The sequence below is a fragment of the Neolamprologus multifasciatus genome, chromosome 16 (genome assembly GCF_963576455.1).
Source record: "Neolamprologus multifasciatus chromosome 16, fNeoMul1.2, whole genome shotgun sequence".
In the NCBI taxonomy this organism is placed as follows: domain Eukaryota; kingdom Metazoa; phylum Chordata; class Actinopteri; order Cichliformes; family Cichlidae; genus Neolamprologus; species Neolamprologus multifasciatus.
Window position 1 is genome coordinate 10,834,013 of NC_140454.1, and position 14,699 is coordinate 10,848,711.

The 14,699-nt window shown below is 41.4% G+C and overlaps 1 protein-coding gene across 1 annotated transcript in view; it reads left to right on the top strand.

The window, feature by feature from the left end:
* The window catches only part of plcl1 (phospholipase C like 1), a 122,968-nt gene that overhangs the window by 96,632 nt on the left and 11,637 nt on the right, over positions 1–14,699 (top strand). The window contains exons 9-10 of the mRNA XM_085136254.1: positions 5,521–5,724; positions 14,493–14,568. Of these exons, the coding sequence (XP_084992380.1) occupies positions 5,521–5,724; positions 14,493–14,568 (280 nt within the window). The remainder of the gene's footprint in view (positions 1–5,520; positions 5,725–14,492; positions 14,569–14,699) is intronic.

Here is a 14,699-nt window from a genome sequence, read left to right on the forward strand (position 1 = left end):
TCACTGGATGGCCTTAGAGGTGAAATAGGCTTGTGAACTGACCCAATGTTGATAGGATGCTTAAAAAGGCTGAATGGTGTAGGATTTTATGAATGTTCTGAAATTAGTAAATAGTAAAACTTTATTTATTTAGCGCCTTTCAAGCTATTGATCACAACGTGCTGTGCAAAGGAAAACAAAAACATTAGACATCAGTACATTAAATCAGTCAGTTGTAAAAAGGTGTGTTTTTAATTGATTTTTAAAAAGCTCAAGAGGTTTGTGATGTCTGCAGACACAAACTAAAGAGGAAAGAGTTCCAGAGTCCTGGTGCTACTACTGAGAGGGCTCGGTCACCTTTAGTCACCTTTGGTTTTCAGCTTCGTACATGGCACAAATAGCAGGCTTTGGTCACCTTAGGGACCTGCAAGGAACATACAGATGTAAAAGTTCTTTGATGTAAGCTGGTGCTTGACCATTCAGAGCCCTGTAAGTGAGAACCAAGATCTTGAAATGTATTCTGGATTGAATGCCAACGGAGCCGGGCGAGTAGCGGTGTGAGGTGAGAAAACGTTGGTGTTTTGGCAGCAGCATTTGTACAGTCTGCAGATGGTCTAGTGATGCTTTGTTTAGGCAGCTGAATAATGAGTTACAGTTTTGAAAAACAAAAGCATGAATAACAGTTTCCAATTCTGTTTTTGAGATAATACTATTTAGCTTAGCAATACTTTTTAAGTGATAAAAACATGAACAAACCAGAGAGTGAATGTGACCATCTAAAGTAAAACCAGAGTCATAATTTACCCCAAGGTTCCCGATAAAAGACTTAAAAGAATAAGAAGCTAATAGATCAAGAGTTTCCATTATTAGAGTTGTATGCTTTTTTGGAGCAAAAACTAGAATTTCTTTTTTTTTTACTCATTAAGTTGGAGAAAATTTTTATCCTTGTGTAAGAGATTCAGTTTCGATACCTTATGCGGCTTAAAAGGATGTATAACTGAATATCATCTGCATAGCAGTGATATGAGATATCTTAAAAAGTGCTCAAAGTGTGCTAAAAAACAGAAATAATAAGGGCCCCAAAACCGAACCCTGAGGTACACCAAAATGAAGATGGCTTAAAGAAGACCTATAATTTGAAGTAGCTACACAAAAAGAATGATCAGAAAGATATGAAGTAAGCCACTGTAAGGCAGATCCCATTATACCAGCCCAATACCTCAACCTGTCAAGCAAGATCTGGGGATCAACTGTATCAAAGACTGAGGTTAGGTCCAACATAAGGAGGACAGGACAGTTTCCTGTGTCACTTTGCACCAAAACACCATTAAAGATAAGAGAAGAGCTATCTCTGTTAATGTTCTTTAAAAGAGCAGTTAGCTGCTTAGCAACATTTTTCTCAATAATAATTGGTCTATAGCTGCCCAAGACAGAAGGGTCTAGTGTGGCTTTTTTAGTATACGGTGAATAACCGCATTCTTAAAGTAAATCGGGACTTGACTCGAAGCCAGAGAGGAATTAACAATACGAGGGCCGATGGAGCGAAAAACATCTTTAAACAGGGACGCAGGTAAAATGTCTAAACAACAACAACAGACTTTCACAGAGCCAACTGGGTTGGTTAGTTCAGGAAGAGAAACAAGTATAAAATGATCTAAAATTACAAGCTGAGCTGGGGCAGAAATGGACAGCTGACAGAGAAATGTTATTTCTAATATGAGTGATTTTTTAGAATGTTTTCACAGTCGATGTCAGATGACATGGGAACAGCAGGTGAAGCAGGGGTAACAATGTTACTAATAGTGTTAAACAGAACCCTAGGATTGCCTGTGCTTTTAGAAACCAGACTGGAGAACAGGCAGCCCTCGTATCTCTAACAGAATTATTAAAAGACACCAAAATATCTTTGACATAAATTAAATGAACTTGCAAACGACTTTTCCTCCACAAGCGTTCAGGTTTCCAGCTTTAAAGAGTGGATAGTGCCATTAATCCACGGTGAGGATTTTATAACAGATGCTGATCTCTTTGTAAAAAGGACAGACGCTGTCTAAAATAGAAAGGCAATAGTAATTAAAGTGGTTAGTCAAGATATTTACATCACTAACAGGAGATAACAGTAAATTAAAAGCAACACAGTAATGATTAGAAATAACAACAGGGGCAGATAAGATCCATGTTAAAGCCCAAGGTTAAAACAAGAGGGTGTCCTTTTGTGTAAATGAGGCCAGATACATGCTGGGTAAAATGAAAAGAGTTCATAAGGTTGATGAAACTCCTCGCAGAAAGAGTCGTCATCGATATGAATATTAAAATCACCAGAAATAACCAGTCTGGACAGATTCAGGGTAAAAGACAAAAAGTAATTTGAAAATACATTGATTGGACCATGTCGGCGATACACTATAGCGCATTAAATAAAATTCTCGAACTTTAAAGAGCAGCAGCTCAAACGAAGATAAGTGACTGACTTTGGATGAATGGCTGGGAAACACCGCAGCAAGGCCTTCTCCTCAGCCCGACGTCCGTGGCTGGCTGATTAAAGAATAACCCTCCGGGCACAGCTCAATGAGGGATGCATAAAAAGAGTCGTGCTGCCAGGTTTCAGTGAGCAGTAAGAAGTCCAGTTTTTTGGAGCTCAACTCTCAGGTAGAATTAGACTTGTCTGTAGAGCGAATAAGAGAGTGGGGGAGGAGGACGAGGAGGACGAGGCAGCGACAAAGGAGTCAGTGAGAAGAGTGGAGGAGGATTATAAATACCAGCGAAAATAGAACCTGGTCGCTCAGCTCCCACCATCTTATCACTGAACACCAACATGTATGGGTGGGCAATGTGAAAAGAATCCTTTTTTGCACTGGATCTGTTTTTAGAGAGGTATATTGTGATGTTAATATATACCTTATACCCATATATGTGTTGAAACTAGGACTTTCTTGTTCCTGGAGGTAGCGGCTCTGTGCATAAAACCAGTTGTTTAGGTACTCCAATACAATCCAGTGCCTCTATACCATTTACCAAAACTGGTTTGACCCAATGATAGGCTAAATCCCAGAAGGCATGATGTGACCTTATGTGAACAATAATTCAGAATCAGCCCAGTTACACTGGCCAAAGCCCAGGTGCTGAAAACAAACTAGGCGTATGTAGTGTCCAAACTGGTACTCACACATATAATACACAGTCCCTTTGAACACTGTTAGCGAGTCACAGTGAAGTGTGGCCACACCAGGCCTTAATCAGTTCACCTGACTACGTGATTCAGATGACCTGGAATAGCAACTTTAAAGTATAGTAGAAGGCAGGGGACAGAAATACTTGTGCTTTTCTTCTTTCATTCACTAAAAAGTTTTGATATGAAATACTTGCTAAATGTAATTTTACAATGTAAAATAGAAAGAAATTAACTGGGAATGTTTAAAAGCACAAAGCAGGATAAGACAGATAAGTCAGTATATAGGCACTACTGTATAAGATAAGATACAGCCAGGAGTTCGTGGAGACCACCCATGCAGTTAAAAGAGTCAGTATTGGACTTAAAAGACCTAAACGATGTAACTTCTTGGTCTGAAGCCAAACAAAAAGACTTCCAATTGTGTAGAAGTTTAAGGACGAACAGCCCTCACCTACCTTGCTGTGTGACCTACAGTATAAACTTAGCAGGTGATGTTATAGTCTTAATCACTAGTTACAACAATTCAATTCAGTTCAATTTAATTTACATTGCATCGAATCACAACAATAGCTGCCTCAGTGAGCTTTATAGTGTAAGGGAAAGACCCTACAATAATACAGAGAAAACCCACAAAATTAGACAACCCCCTGTGAGCATGGAAATGGGGACAGTGGGAACAAAAAAAATCCCTTTGAACACGAAGAAACCTCTGTCAGAATCAGGCTCAGGGAGGGGCAGCCATCAGCCACGACCGGTTTGGGGTGAGGTGTGGAAGACGAGACAAAAGATACACTGTGGAAGACAGCCAGAGATTAGTAACAACTAATGATTAAAAGCAGAGTTAAAAAACACTCAGTGCATCATTGAAAGCCTCCAGTTGCCAAAGACTTAGAGAGATTTAAAACTAGAGAGCATGTCTGTTTCCTGAATCCAAACTGAAGGCTGGTTTCACACAAGAGGAGCCTGAAAGCTGAAGGCTCTGCCTCCCATTCCACTTTTAAATATCCTAGGAACCACAAGTAAACCAGCAGGCTGATAATGAAGTGCCCTGTTGGGGTGATATGATACTATGAGCTTCTTAAGATGGGGCCCAGTCTATGATATGTTTATTGGCTTAGACCTGGTTTCAAAATGCCAAGATGGAGATGGCAAAACCACTTCACTAACCAGTAGATGACTTCATGGCAGCTGTATCCTTTATATACAGTCTGTTTGTAACTGCTGTTAAGTTCACAATATCAACTTAAATCTTCTCAGATGTCAGAGTTGTGTCCCAACGTGTTTCTGTTGGTTCAAACTAACCTCTAATATCTTCAGCTTCCTAATAGAACAACCACAGTTTTTAAAAAATGTCCAGGAGGACAATCAGCCACATTAATGATGGAGGAATCAGCGTGCCCACGATAAATGCAGCTATTATGAACACACACATGATTTTCCTGCTATGATGTGACAGAAATGTCTGCTTGTGTGTAATGTTTGGGTGACTGCACGGTTTCATCCATCTAGTGTAGGTCTGTGAATTTAAAAACTGGAATGAATCTCTGGTTGAAAAATGTCAATCCTTTTCGGTAGAAAGCAGAGAGCAAATTTCCTGCCATCTCATTGATCATCCAATCCTACCCAGTCAGTCTGTCAGACACACTCCCACACAAACCCACGCACACACACCGAGTGCTACGCAGAAACACTTTTTACTCACTCAGAGACTGCTTTTAATCCTCCTGCTTCAGTCTCATTGTACACCCTGCTTCTCTCCGTCTCTCTGCCATGAGTCCAGCTGTGGGCTCATCTGCCACAGATATTATTCATCATGCTTCTCTGTGTCTGTCACATTCACAGACACAGATGCACTTACACACAGGTGGAGCATGATAATTGCTAGACCAGTTGGGGATGTGGCAAGTGGCAAATGTCATTCAGTGCAACAGCAGAGGCTTTATATTCTAGTGCTCATACATGCAGAAATAAACCTTTTACCTTTGTTATGAAGTGACCCTGAATGTAAGTTTAGCAAATGAGTCCTTTAATCTGTCACACAAATCTGTGAACCATCCCGATCTTGCATCCCCCCATCCAACACACACTCTAATTGCTTTGATTTCCTGTTCCAGATTTATGCCATATTGTCTCCTTTTTTTGCTAAATGCGCTTAAGCTTAGGCTGATTTCACTGGATTAAAGGCAGCAGTGAGTGCCATATTGATTTAATTCACAAGGGAGACAGCAGATGACAGGGGAACGGAGGGGAAGTGAGCGGGGCATGTCATGATTTTTGGCTTTTCCCAGCTTAATCTTACAGCCGGAACTGTACATCAGATCTAACACTATTTTCCCTCTCTTCTCTGTTTACCTTCACACCATTTCCAGAGCACCACAGCCAGTTTCAAAGAGCAGTGTGGGCTCCCCACTGTGGCCAAACTGAAGCAGTGCATCCAGACCTTGGGCACGAGGCTACAGAGTCCTGAGGGCACTATGGGGGCCACCATGGTTCTGAAGGATGGCTATCCATGTCTGGAGCCCCTGGTCGGCCTCTCGGAACCAACTCGCAAACTGCTCGCTGCTTATGAAACGGTCAGTAAGACACATTTATTGAGCTAACTGCTTCCTTAAAAAAGAAAGTTGTATTAATTCCTGTCTTGTGCAAACATGAAGAGAAATTTCTGACGAACTGCACAGACAAATATCGCTGTGAACTGCATCGTAGTTGCTCTGGGAAAATGATTGTAACTGGCCAATCCTGTTTATGATGCAACACTTATTTGTATTTTTAGACCATCAGCTTGCACTCGTCATAGTGGTGTAACCTACGTTTTTGCTGCAAGCTGGAGGTCATGAGTCAAAAAGTATTTGCCCTTTTTCCTGATTTCTTAGATTTTTGCATATTTGTCACACTTTGCCCAACCATGAATTCTGCTCTCTACTAGAAAATCCGCAAGGATAATTCCCAGTCATTTCATGCCCTGACACTCATGCATGCTTATGTTATGCAGCAGGAGAAAGGTCTGAAACAAACCAGCAAGTCCCCCTCTCGATGGCTCAAAAACCCCCCAAAAAAGTCCAGACTCACCGTTTATTCTGATCTTAAGGCGCTTAAACAGACGAATTAAGACAATCCTCTGCAAAAGAGTGGGCCAAAATTCCACCACAACCAGTTATTAGGTTTAGGGGACATTACTTTTTCACGTGGTCTTTTAACAAAGGCAATCATTATTTAAAAACTGGATTTTGCATTTTCTTGGATTATCGTGGTCCAATATTAAAATTAGTTTAATGAGCTGAAGCATGGAAGTGTGATAAATGTGCCAAAAAAATATGAACTCACTTGGGGGCTTTTAGGGCTTTACTCTCTCTTCACTATGACGGACCGGTGCAGCGTCCACATCACTGCAGCCGGGGGCTGCAAAAATCCGTCTCCCTTCTCCCGTCACTCGTGAACAAGACCCTGAGATACTTAAACTCCTCCACTTGGGGCAAGAACTTGTCCCTGACCCGGAGTGGGCACTCCACCTTTTTCCGGCTGAGGACCATGGCCTCAGATTTGGAGGTGCTGATTCTCATTCTCACTGCTTCACACTTGGCTGCGAAACGTTGCAGTGCAAGCTGGAGGCCATCACCCAATGAAGCCAACAGAGCCACATCATATGCAAAAATCAGAGATGAGATTCTGAGGCCACCAAAGTGAAAACCCTCCGCCATTTGGCTGCGCCTAGAAATCCTGTCCATAAAAATTATGAACAGAATTGGTGACAAAGGGCAGCCCTGGCAGAGCCCATTACCCATCGGGAGTGAGTCTGACTTGTTGCCGACTATGCGGACCAAGCTCTTGCTATGGTTGTATAAGGATTGAATAGCCCGTAGCAATGGGCCAGACACCCCATACTCCTAGAGCACCCCCCCACTGGACACCTCGAGGGACACGGTCGAATGCCTTCTCCAAGTCCACAAAACACATGTAGACTGGTTGGGCAAACTCCCATGCACCCTCAAGTATCCTTGAGAGGATAAAGAGCTGGTCCAGTGTTCCGCGACCAGGATGAAAACCACATTGTTCCTCTGTATCCGAGGTTTGACTAACAGACGGACTCTCTGAGAAGTGTGATGCCCCTGTAGTTGGAACACACCCTCCGGTCCCCTTTCTTAAAGATGGGGACCACCACCCCAGTTTGCCAATCCAGAGGTGCCCCCCTGATCTTCACGAAACATTGTAAAGGCTTGTCAACCAGGACAGCCCTACAACATCCAGAGCCTTCAGGATAGTAGGGTCTTGACATGGAAGACCCTACCAGGGGGCAGAAGCCCCCGGACAACATGGCCCCTGGGATCCCTGGGACACACAAACCCCACCACCACGATAAGGTAGCGATTCACGGAGGGGGTTAGACTAATAATCATTAGTAATCTGGAGGTCTGGATCTACCAAAAGCTGGGGACTGAAGTTCAGGTTTGAATAATGCTCCTGGTTAGCTTCCACCTGGTGGTTTCTCAGTCACCAGAAGCTAGAATGTCAGTTAAACCACACCCAGTCTCAGACATAGCTTTCTTTGAGGTCAAATGTCAACCTAATTTTCAGTTGTTGTTGTTTTTTTCAAAACAACCATCTGCACCAATCAGAAAGAGTGAATTTAGCCAATGAAATCATAAATATAATGATTATGAGACTATTTTGAGACGTGCATCTAGTGATCCCCATTGCATTGACATGCTAGGTGTTTGCAGTGCTAATTTTAACTGTGTTTTGTGAGACCTACGTATATGTAGTTAGACCATGATATGTATCTTCATGAGCTCTGTTTCACTTATGAACTCCTCATAATGCTGCTTTTGCTAATTTTGCTCCTTTGGCTGAAACCTTTAGCATCAGAAACTTTTCCACAGTTTGTGAAGTTTTTTTTAGACATCTAACACGGCATCACTGAGTGTGCAGACCTTTGCTTACGTACATTTGCACTGTCTATAGGCATTAATTATACAGCAGCTCTGTGGTGACATGCATGAAACCGTCACCCACGAGCACGCACGCACACACACACACACACACACACACACACACACACACACACACACACACACACACACCCCTCCTACTCAATCTCCTCTTGAATTAGATCAGGACGAGACTCTCCCACCTCTTTTAGTGCTCAGCTATTTACTCCTACACATACCTCAGAACAGTGTGGTTATTTACGTATGTGAGTGGAGCTGATGATGTTTGTGGCAAAACCCAGCAAATGCAGCCCAGCAGGTCAGTGTCATGATGCCATAGTTGGTGTGATCTCCAATCAAACATCACACCTCTTCAGCCTTTCTGAGCACAAACACACAGGGCTCAGTCACCACACAAAAAGCTCCCTCTCGCTTCCTGTATTCAGCCCTTTTTTCCCTTTTTTATTTCTTTCAGTGATTTGAGGCAACCTGACTGATTTAAATGAGAAAATATAGTTACAACTCTCACTATAGTTAGTTTAGCAAATTCTTCATTATTTAGAGATAGCAATAACATCAGTATGTTCCCATGTTGCAGAACTTTGCCGTACTAACCCAAGCTGCTTGGTCTGCAGTGCTGTTTAAGTGGGTGGTACGTGTCATCCACAGGGATACCAGGACCCAGAGTGTTCCAGCAGAACACTGATGTAATTAGAAGAAAATCGAGGATCAGTTACTTGATTTTATATAAGTTTAATGTAAAATGTCATCATTTGTTTCACCCAATGATTTAGTTTAGGTTATTTTAAAACAAAGAAAAACAGTACCTGTTTACATCAAGGAAGATGGAACCTGCTCAAAACCTACTTAAGAGTGATCAGTTCATTACCATAGTCTAATATTTTCAGCTCTGTTGTATTTCATATCTGCACAAGCTGTGATCAGAAAGTTGTACATTGTCTCAGCCCAGGACACACTGACAAAAGAGATTCTTAATCTCAAGAGATTAAGTACCCTGTTAAAAAGTTATTTTGCTTGTATTTAAGCTACAGTACATGCCTGTATGTCATTTTGCTCTCAGTTTTGTATCATGTATATAAGTAACTGAGAGATTAGAGTACGTACTGTACGCCTGAGTATCAGTGTAATGGTGAGAGAGTTGACTTGGAAGTGACAGGCAACCAATGTTACATCAGCAGTTACATCAACACACTTTTTTGCTTCATTCAGTGTTTTTTTTAATGTACTGCGTAACACCCTGTACATATAAAAGATATACCCCCTAAAGAGTATCCACACTACATTTTGTAAACAAAGAAAGACATTTTGTAAACAAAATCTCTGGGCATAATCTGTACCTGACCAGGTGATTTAGCCATGTATAAAGAGAGCCTATTAACTTATTATCTATTGTTATTTTACATGCATGTCTTTAGACTGTGGGAGGAATCTGGAGTATGCCCACTCAGAGAGGTGTAGGACGAATATCCAAATTCCACACAGAAAGGCCCAGATGACCGGGGCTTTTAATACTTAATAATAAGTTGCCCATTTAGCTGATCTCTCCATCTCTGGACTTGTTCTACTATATTTAGATTGCTCTCTGGAAGTCCCATTCTTTTCCGTTACATTTTTAATCTCCTCCAGTATGTAAAAACAGCTGCACTTTGACTTGATTTTAAACTTAAGGAACAAGAACAAAGTACCAGAAAGGTTCTGGTCATTTACATTGAAAGCTATCCCTCAGAACCCTCATGACATTACAGCAGAACTGATGCCTGGACATTGTGACTCTGAGGGAAGAACAACCTCGTGAATGTCTCAAATAATATTAGCATGGCCCTGGACACGCTCTTGACTTGATGCGCCACCTTTGGGGGAAAACAGCTGGAGGCACGCCTCTCAACACCAACGATGATCCTTCACACATATGTGGATTGTTTTGAAAGAGACGCTTATTTTTGCTCTCTGTCATGTTTTGAGGTTCAGAGTGCACAGTGCTATTTTACATCGTTTCCTAATAGTCATAATGGGACTTCCAAGAAACCCTGAGATTCAAAACCTTAGTCTGTAGCCCTGAGATTCCCAGGAGAGTATCTGGAAGAAGAAAATGGTCACATTTAAATCAGGTAAAGGTTAGATCTTGTATGGCCCACACTCTGTGATATGTCACATTTTCGAATACACTACACTAAAATATTGGGACACACCTCTTAATCTTTGAATTCAGGTGTTTTTAGGCCCTTATATCCTTAGATCTGCACAAAGTCAAACACGGAACAATGCAATCTTCCTTTATAAACATTTATGAATAAATGGATTGTTGTAAAGAGTCTGGGATGCTACCGTTGCAAAAAGTCAGTTTGTGAAATTTCTTCCGTAAATAGTCCATGATCAGTGGTATTATTGCATCAACTGGAGCATTCTGCTAGTTTGTACAAGTAAGAGCACTCCCAGAGCTACAAAATGACCTTGAGCTGGCCACTGGTATGAGGTTTTAGTCACAGGCAGAACAATGTTTGCCAAACCTGCTATGACAATCAGAAACAGACTTGAAGAGGTTGGCCTGGGGCCCAGGCACTCTTAAGTGAGCACTGTACTCGACGCCTGGCACCGTGGAGCCCAGTGGGTATTTGCCATAGAATGCAAGAATTGGCAGGTCCACCACTGGGTCCTTGTGTCTTTCACAGAGAGCAGGTTCATCCTGAGCACATGTGACAAACGTGGAAGGGTCTGGGGGAGCTTCGAACATTATCCTGCCTGTGATGTCGTTCAGCATGACTGGTTTGGTGGTGCGTCAGTGATGGTCTTGGCAGGCATATCCATGGAGGGATTGCTTAGTTCTCTACACACTAGGCAACAGCACCTTGACTGACATTTGATATCCAGATATAATCCTTGGACTCATTGTCAGAACTCGTGCTGACGCATGGGTGCCTCCAACAATGCTCGGCCTCATGTGGTGAGAGTATACAGGCAGTTCCTCCATTGACTGGCCAGCCTGGTGCAGATCTGGGAGGAGACCCCTGGACACCATCTGTTGTCTCGTTTGGAGCATGCCCTGATATTTTCAGGCATGCATACAACTACATGTGGGCCATACAAATTACCATTTTAAGTGAAAATGGTGAAAATAGTGAAATTTTGACAAAATCAACTAGTCTGTCGCATATTTTTTTTCACTGTTTGGGGTGTCTTTGAATTCAGCCCTCTGCAAGTTGATCATTTTCATTTCCATGAAGCGATGTGGCCTAACACATTATTCAGTCCATATGAGTCTAGATATCCAGCATGATACTTTTCCCTTGTTTACTTCCAATGTGCTTGCAAAGGGTTCGCTTAAAGACTTCCACAGACTCCTAGAGGTAATGGAAGGGAACTAAATTTCAGTCTGGCTTTAGAAAAACCCAAACACATTTGAGAAAAAGTGTTACTTAGAGTTATTCATGACACTTTGTTGAGTGCAAACAGGGTAATCGTACTGCTACACTGTTAAAAAAACATACCTAAAAAAATGGTAATATTCCAGCAGCTGGGGCGCCAAAATACTACCGTAAAATAACAGAAAATAACTTCCTCATAAAAATACGGTTATTTTCAGTAATGATAATACAGTTTGTTGCGCTAATTTTACATGGGATCTTGCCTTTTCAAGTGATTTTAAACATTAAATTAGGAACATTTTAACGTGATCAAACAATGAAATTACCTATAAACATGTCAATGAATGTGGCAATATGAATCATAATACGTAGATGTACAGAAATATACAGTTAACAGTTGGTTTAAATAATAATGGATTGCATGCCCTGGGACAGACTGACAGAGGCGAGGCTGCCATATCGCACCATCGGCCCCTCACCAGTAGGTGAAGAGTCTTGACCACGGACACAATACCGAGAGTGTCCAAGCCGGGGCTCGAACCGGCAACCTTCTGATCACAAGGCGAACTGCCAACTCTTGACCCACGATCGCCCTAAATATAGCCATAATAATACTTATGTGATGTAACACAAGCTTATAGGAATCATGTTATATACTTTTCCATAGCATTACATTTGAATTCAACAGTTCGATCTTTCAAATAACGGACAAATATTTGTGAAATCATGATACATTTGTGAATGTATTTTAGCAATCTAAATATGCATATGTTCCTGCCCTAAGTGGAGGAGTTCAAGTATCTCGGGGTCTTGTTCGCGAGTGATGGGAGAAGGGAGCCGGAGATCGACAGACGGATTGGGGCTGCAGCTGCAGTGATGCAGATGCTGCACCGGTCCGTCGTGGTGAAGAGGGAGCTGAGTGTAAAAGCGAAGCTCTCAATTTACCGGTCGATCTACGTCCCTACCCTCACCTATGGCCACGAGCTGTGGGTAGTGACCGAAAGAACGAGATCGCGGATACAAGCGGCAGAAATGAGCTTCCTCCGAAGGGTGGCTGGCCTCTCCCTTAGAGATAGGGTGAGAAGTTCGGCCATCCGGGAGGGGCTCAGAGTAGAGCCGCTGCTGCTGCCGCTAATCATGAAAATTATGTTTTATTACATTACAGTGATTTAACGTTAATTTACATTTGAAATGTGAACTCACAGTCTATTTACGTGACTTTAATGATATTCTAGAAGAACAGAACAAAACTGTGAAATGCACAGTAAAATACTTTTATATTAGGATTTTTTTCCTACAGTGCAGCCATACCCACGACATTGTGGTTGTTAGTTCACATTCATTGGCCGATGCTTAGCGTCATGTTATTATGTGTCCCAACATCCAATGGCATGTCACATTGTTTTCATGGCCACACCCTCACCCCAGGTGCAGAGGCCTATTTCTATTCAGGAATGTTGTGAATACTTTGAGATTTATTAATTGCAATTCCTACCTCTACATTTATTTTTTAAAATATATAATAAGCACAGCGTGGACGTGCAATGTTTTATATGTTTTTTTTTAGTTTTTATTCCTATTAATTATATTTTCACTTGTTACCTCTGAATTATTGAATCAGACCAAATCACATGAAATTTTCAGCAAAATTATAATTCAAATATTCCTTTAATTATTGATTATTCTCATTAATTTTCAATCATTTTATATATTTTTCCATAGTATTACATTTGAATTTAACAGTCACAGTCTACTTATGTAAATTTAATGATATTCTAGAAAGACAGTACAAAACTGTAAAATATACAGTAAGATACTTTGACATTACTATTTTTTGGAACAGTGTATTTTGCTACACCCGGCAGCATGCATTTAAAATGTCTTTTATCCCTAACGCTGTTGCACAAACGTCCTTTTACCATTCGGTCGGTACAATCAGTGTCTCATCTTAAATAACTTGTGCCATCCATAAAGTTTGGGACAAAGATCATTTTTGTAATGTTTTTTCTCTGTACATCATCACATTGGATTGTAAATCAAACAATCAGTATGTGATAAGTTCAGACTTTGGGCGTTAATTTAAGGGGTTTTACATGCACGGTTTCAAGATTACAGCCAATTTTATCCCCAGTCCCCCAGTTTCAGATGTTCAAAATTAATGAGAGACTCAATTCATAACATGAATTTCAGTATAAAAAGGTTTTAATACTTGGAGAAAAAACCAATGTCCACCTGAAGTCAAATATTCTGTTTCCTCCCGTGAAATGCTTCGATGTTGTGAAGTTGTTTTTCTCAACCATGGAAATAATTCTGTCTACAAGCAGCTTCAGACCTTTTGGTGCACCACACTGATGATTTAGCCTAATCTCTCTCTCTGAAAGATTTGTTTTGTCTCTAATGATGGCCTCCTTCACCTGCCCTCCCATCTCTTTGGGCATCACCTGACATTAATGTTACTGTGACAATCTTTAAAATACAAATTGAACAATGTGAATCAAATTCAGATATTATGTCCTGGACAGGGCTCGCAAAATCGCTAGCCCGACGTCCCGGAGCTAGCAATATCTCCGGTCGGGCGACCAAAATCTATCTCAGCCCCGCCCGTTGGGTTATCATATAGCCTGACGGGCGGAGCTGAGATAGATTTTGGTCACCCGACTGGAGATATCGCTAGCTCTGGGACGTCAGGCTAGCGATTTTGCGAGCCCACTTCATTTGGCATGAAATACGAGGCAAAGGGCCTCACATGGCCACAAAACTACTTGTCAGTCAATTGTCCAATTAATTTGAACCTCTGAAAATGAAAGACGGGACACAGTTTGTAAAACCTCTTGCATTTAAGCTGAAAGTCTGTACATGAGTCTCAACACAGTGGTGCCTCTGCATATCACTGCAGTAGATGCAGTAGCAATAACATTCATTACTTTTGTCCATATATCGTACTGCCTTCTGCATACTTGACATAGTATTTTTCATAAACCTTGAACATATAAAAGGACCAAAAACATAGAAATTGTCTTCCTGTTTGTTCAGATGATTGCTGCCCAGAAACAGCTGATCGAGAATGCTGATGCAGTACAGGAGAGGATCGCTCAGGTGCAGAGGGAAGGTAAAGTGTGCAGAGATGGATGAAAGGCTGCGTGGCTGGTGTGAGTGTTGTTTTGATCAGGTCTCATGAATAAAAGATCTGCAGCATGGGATATTCCCAAATTCTAACAAATCATCAAATAAACAAGTCTG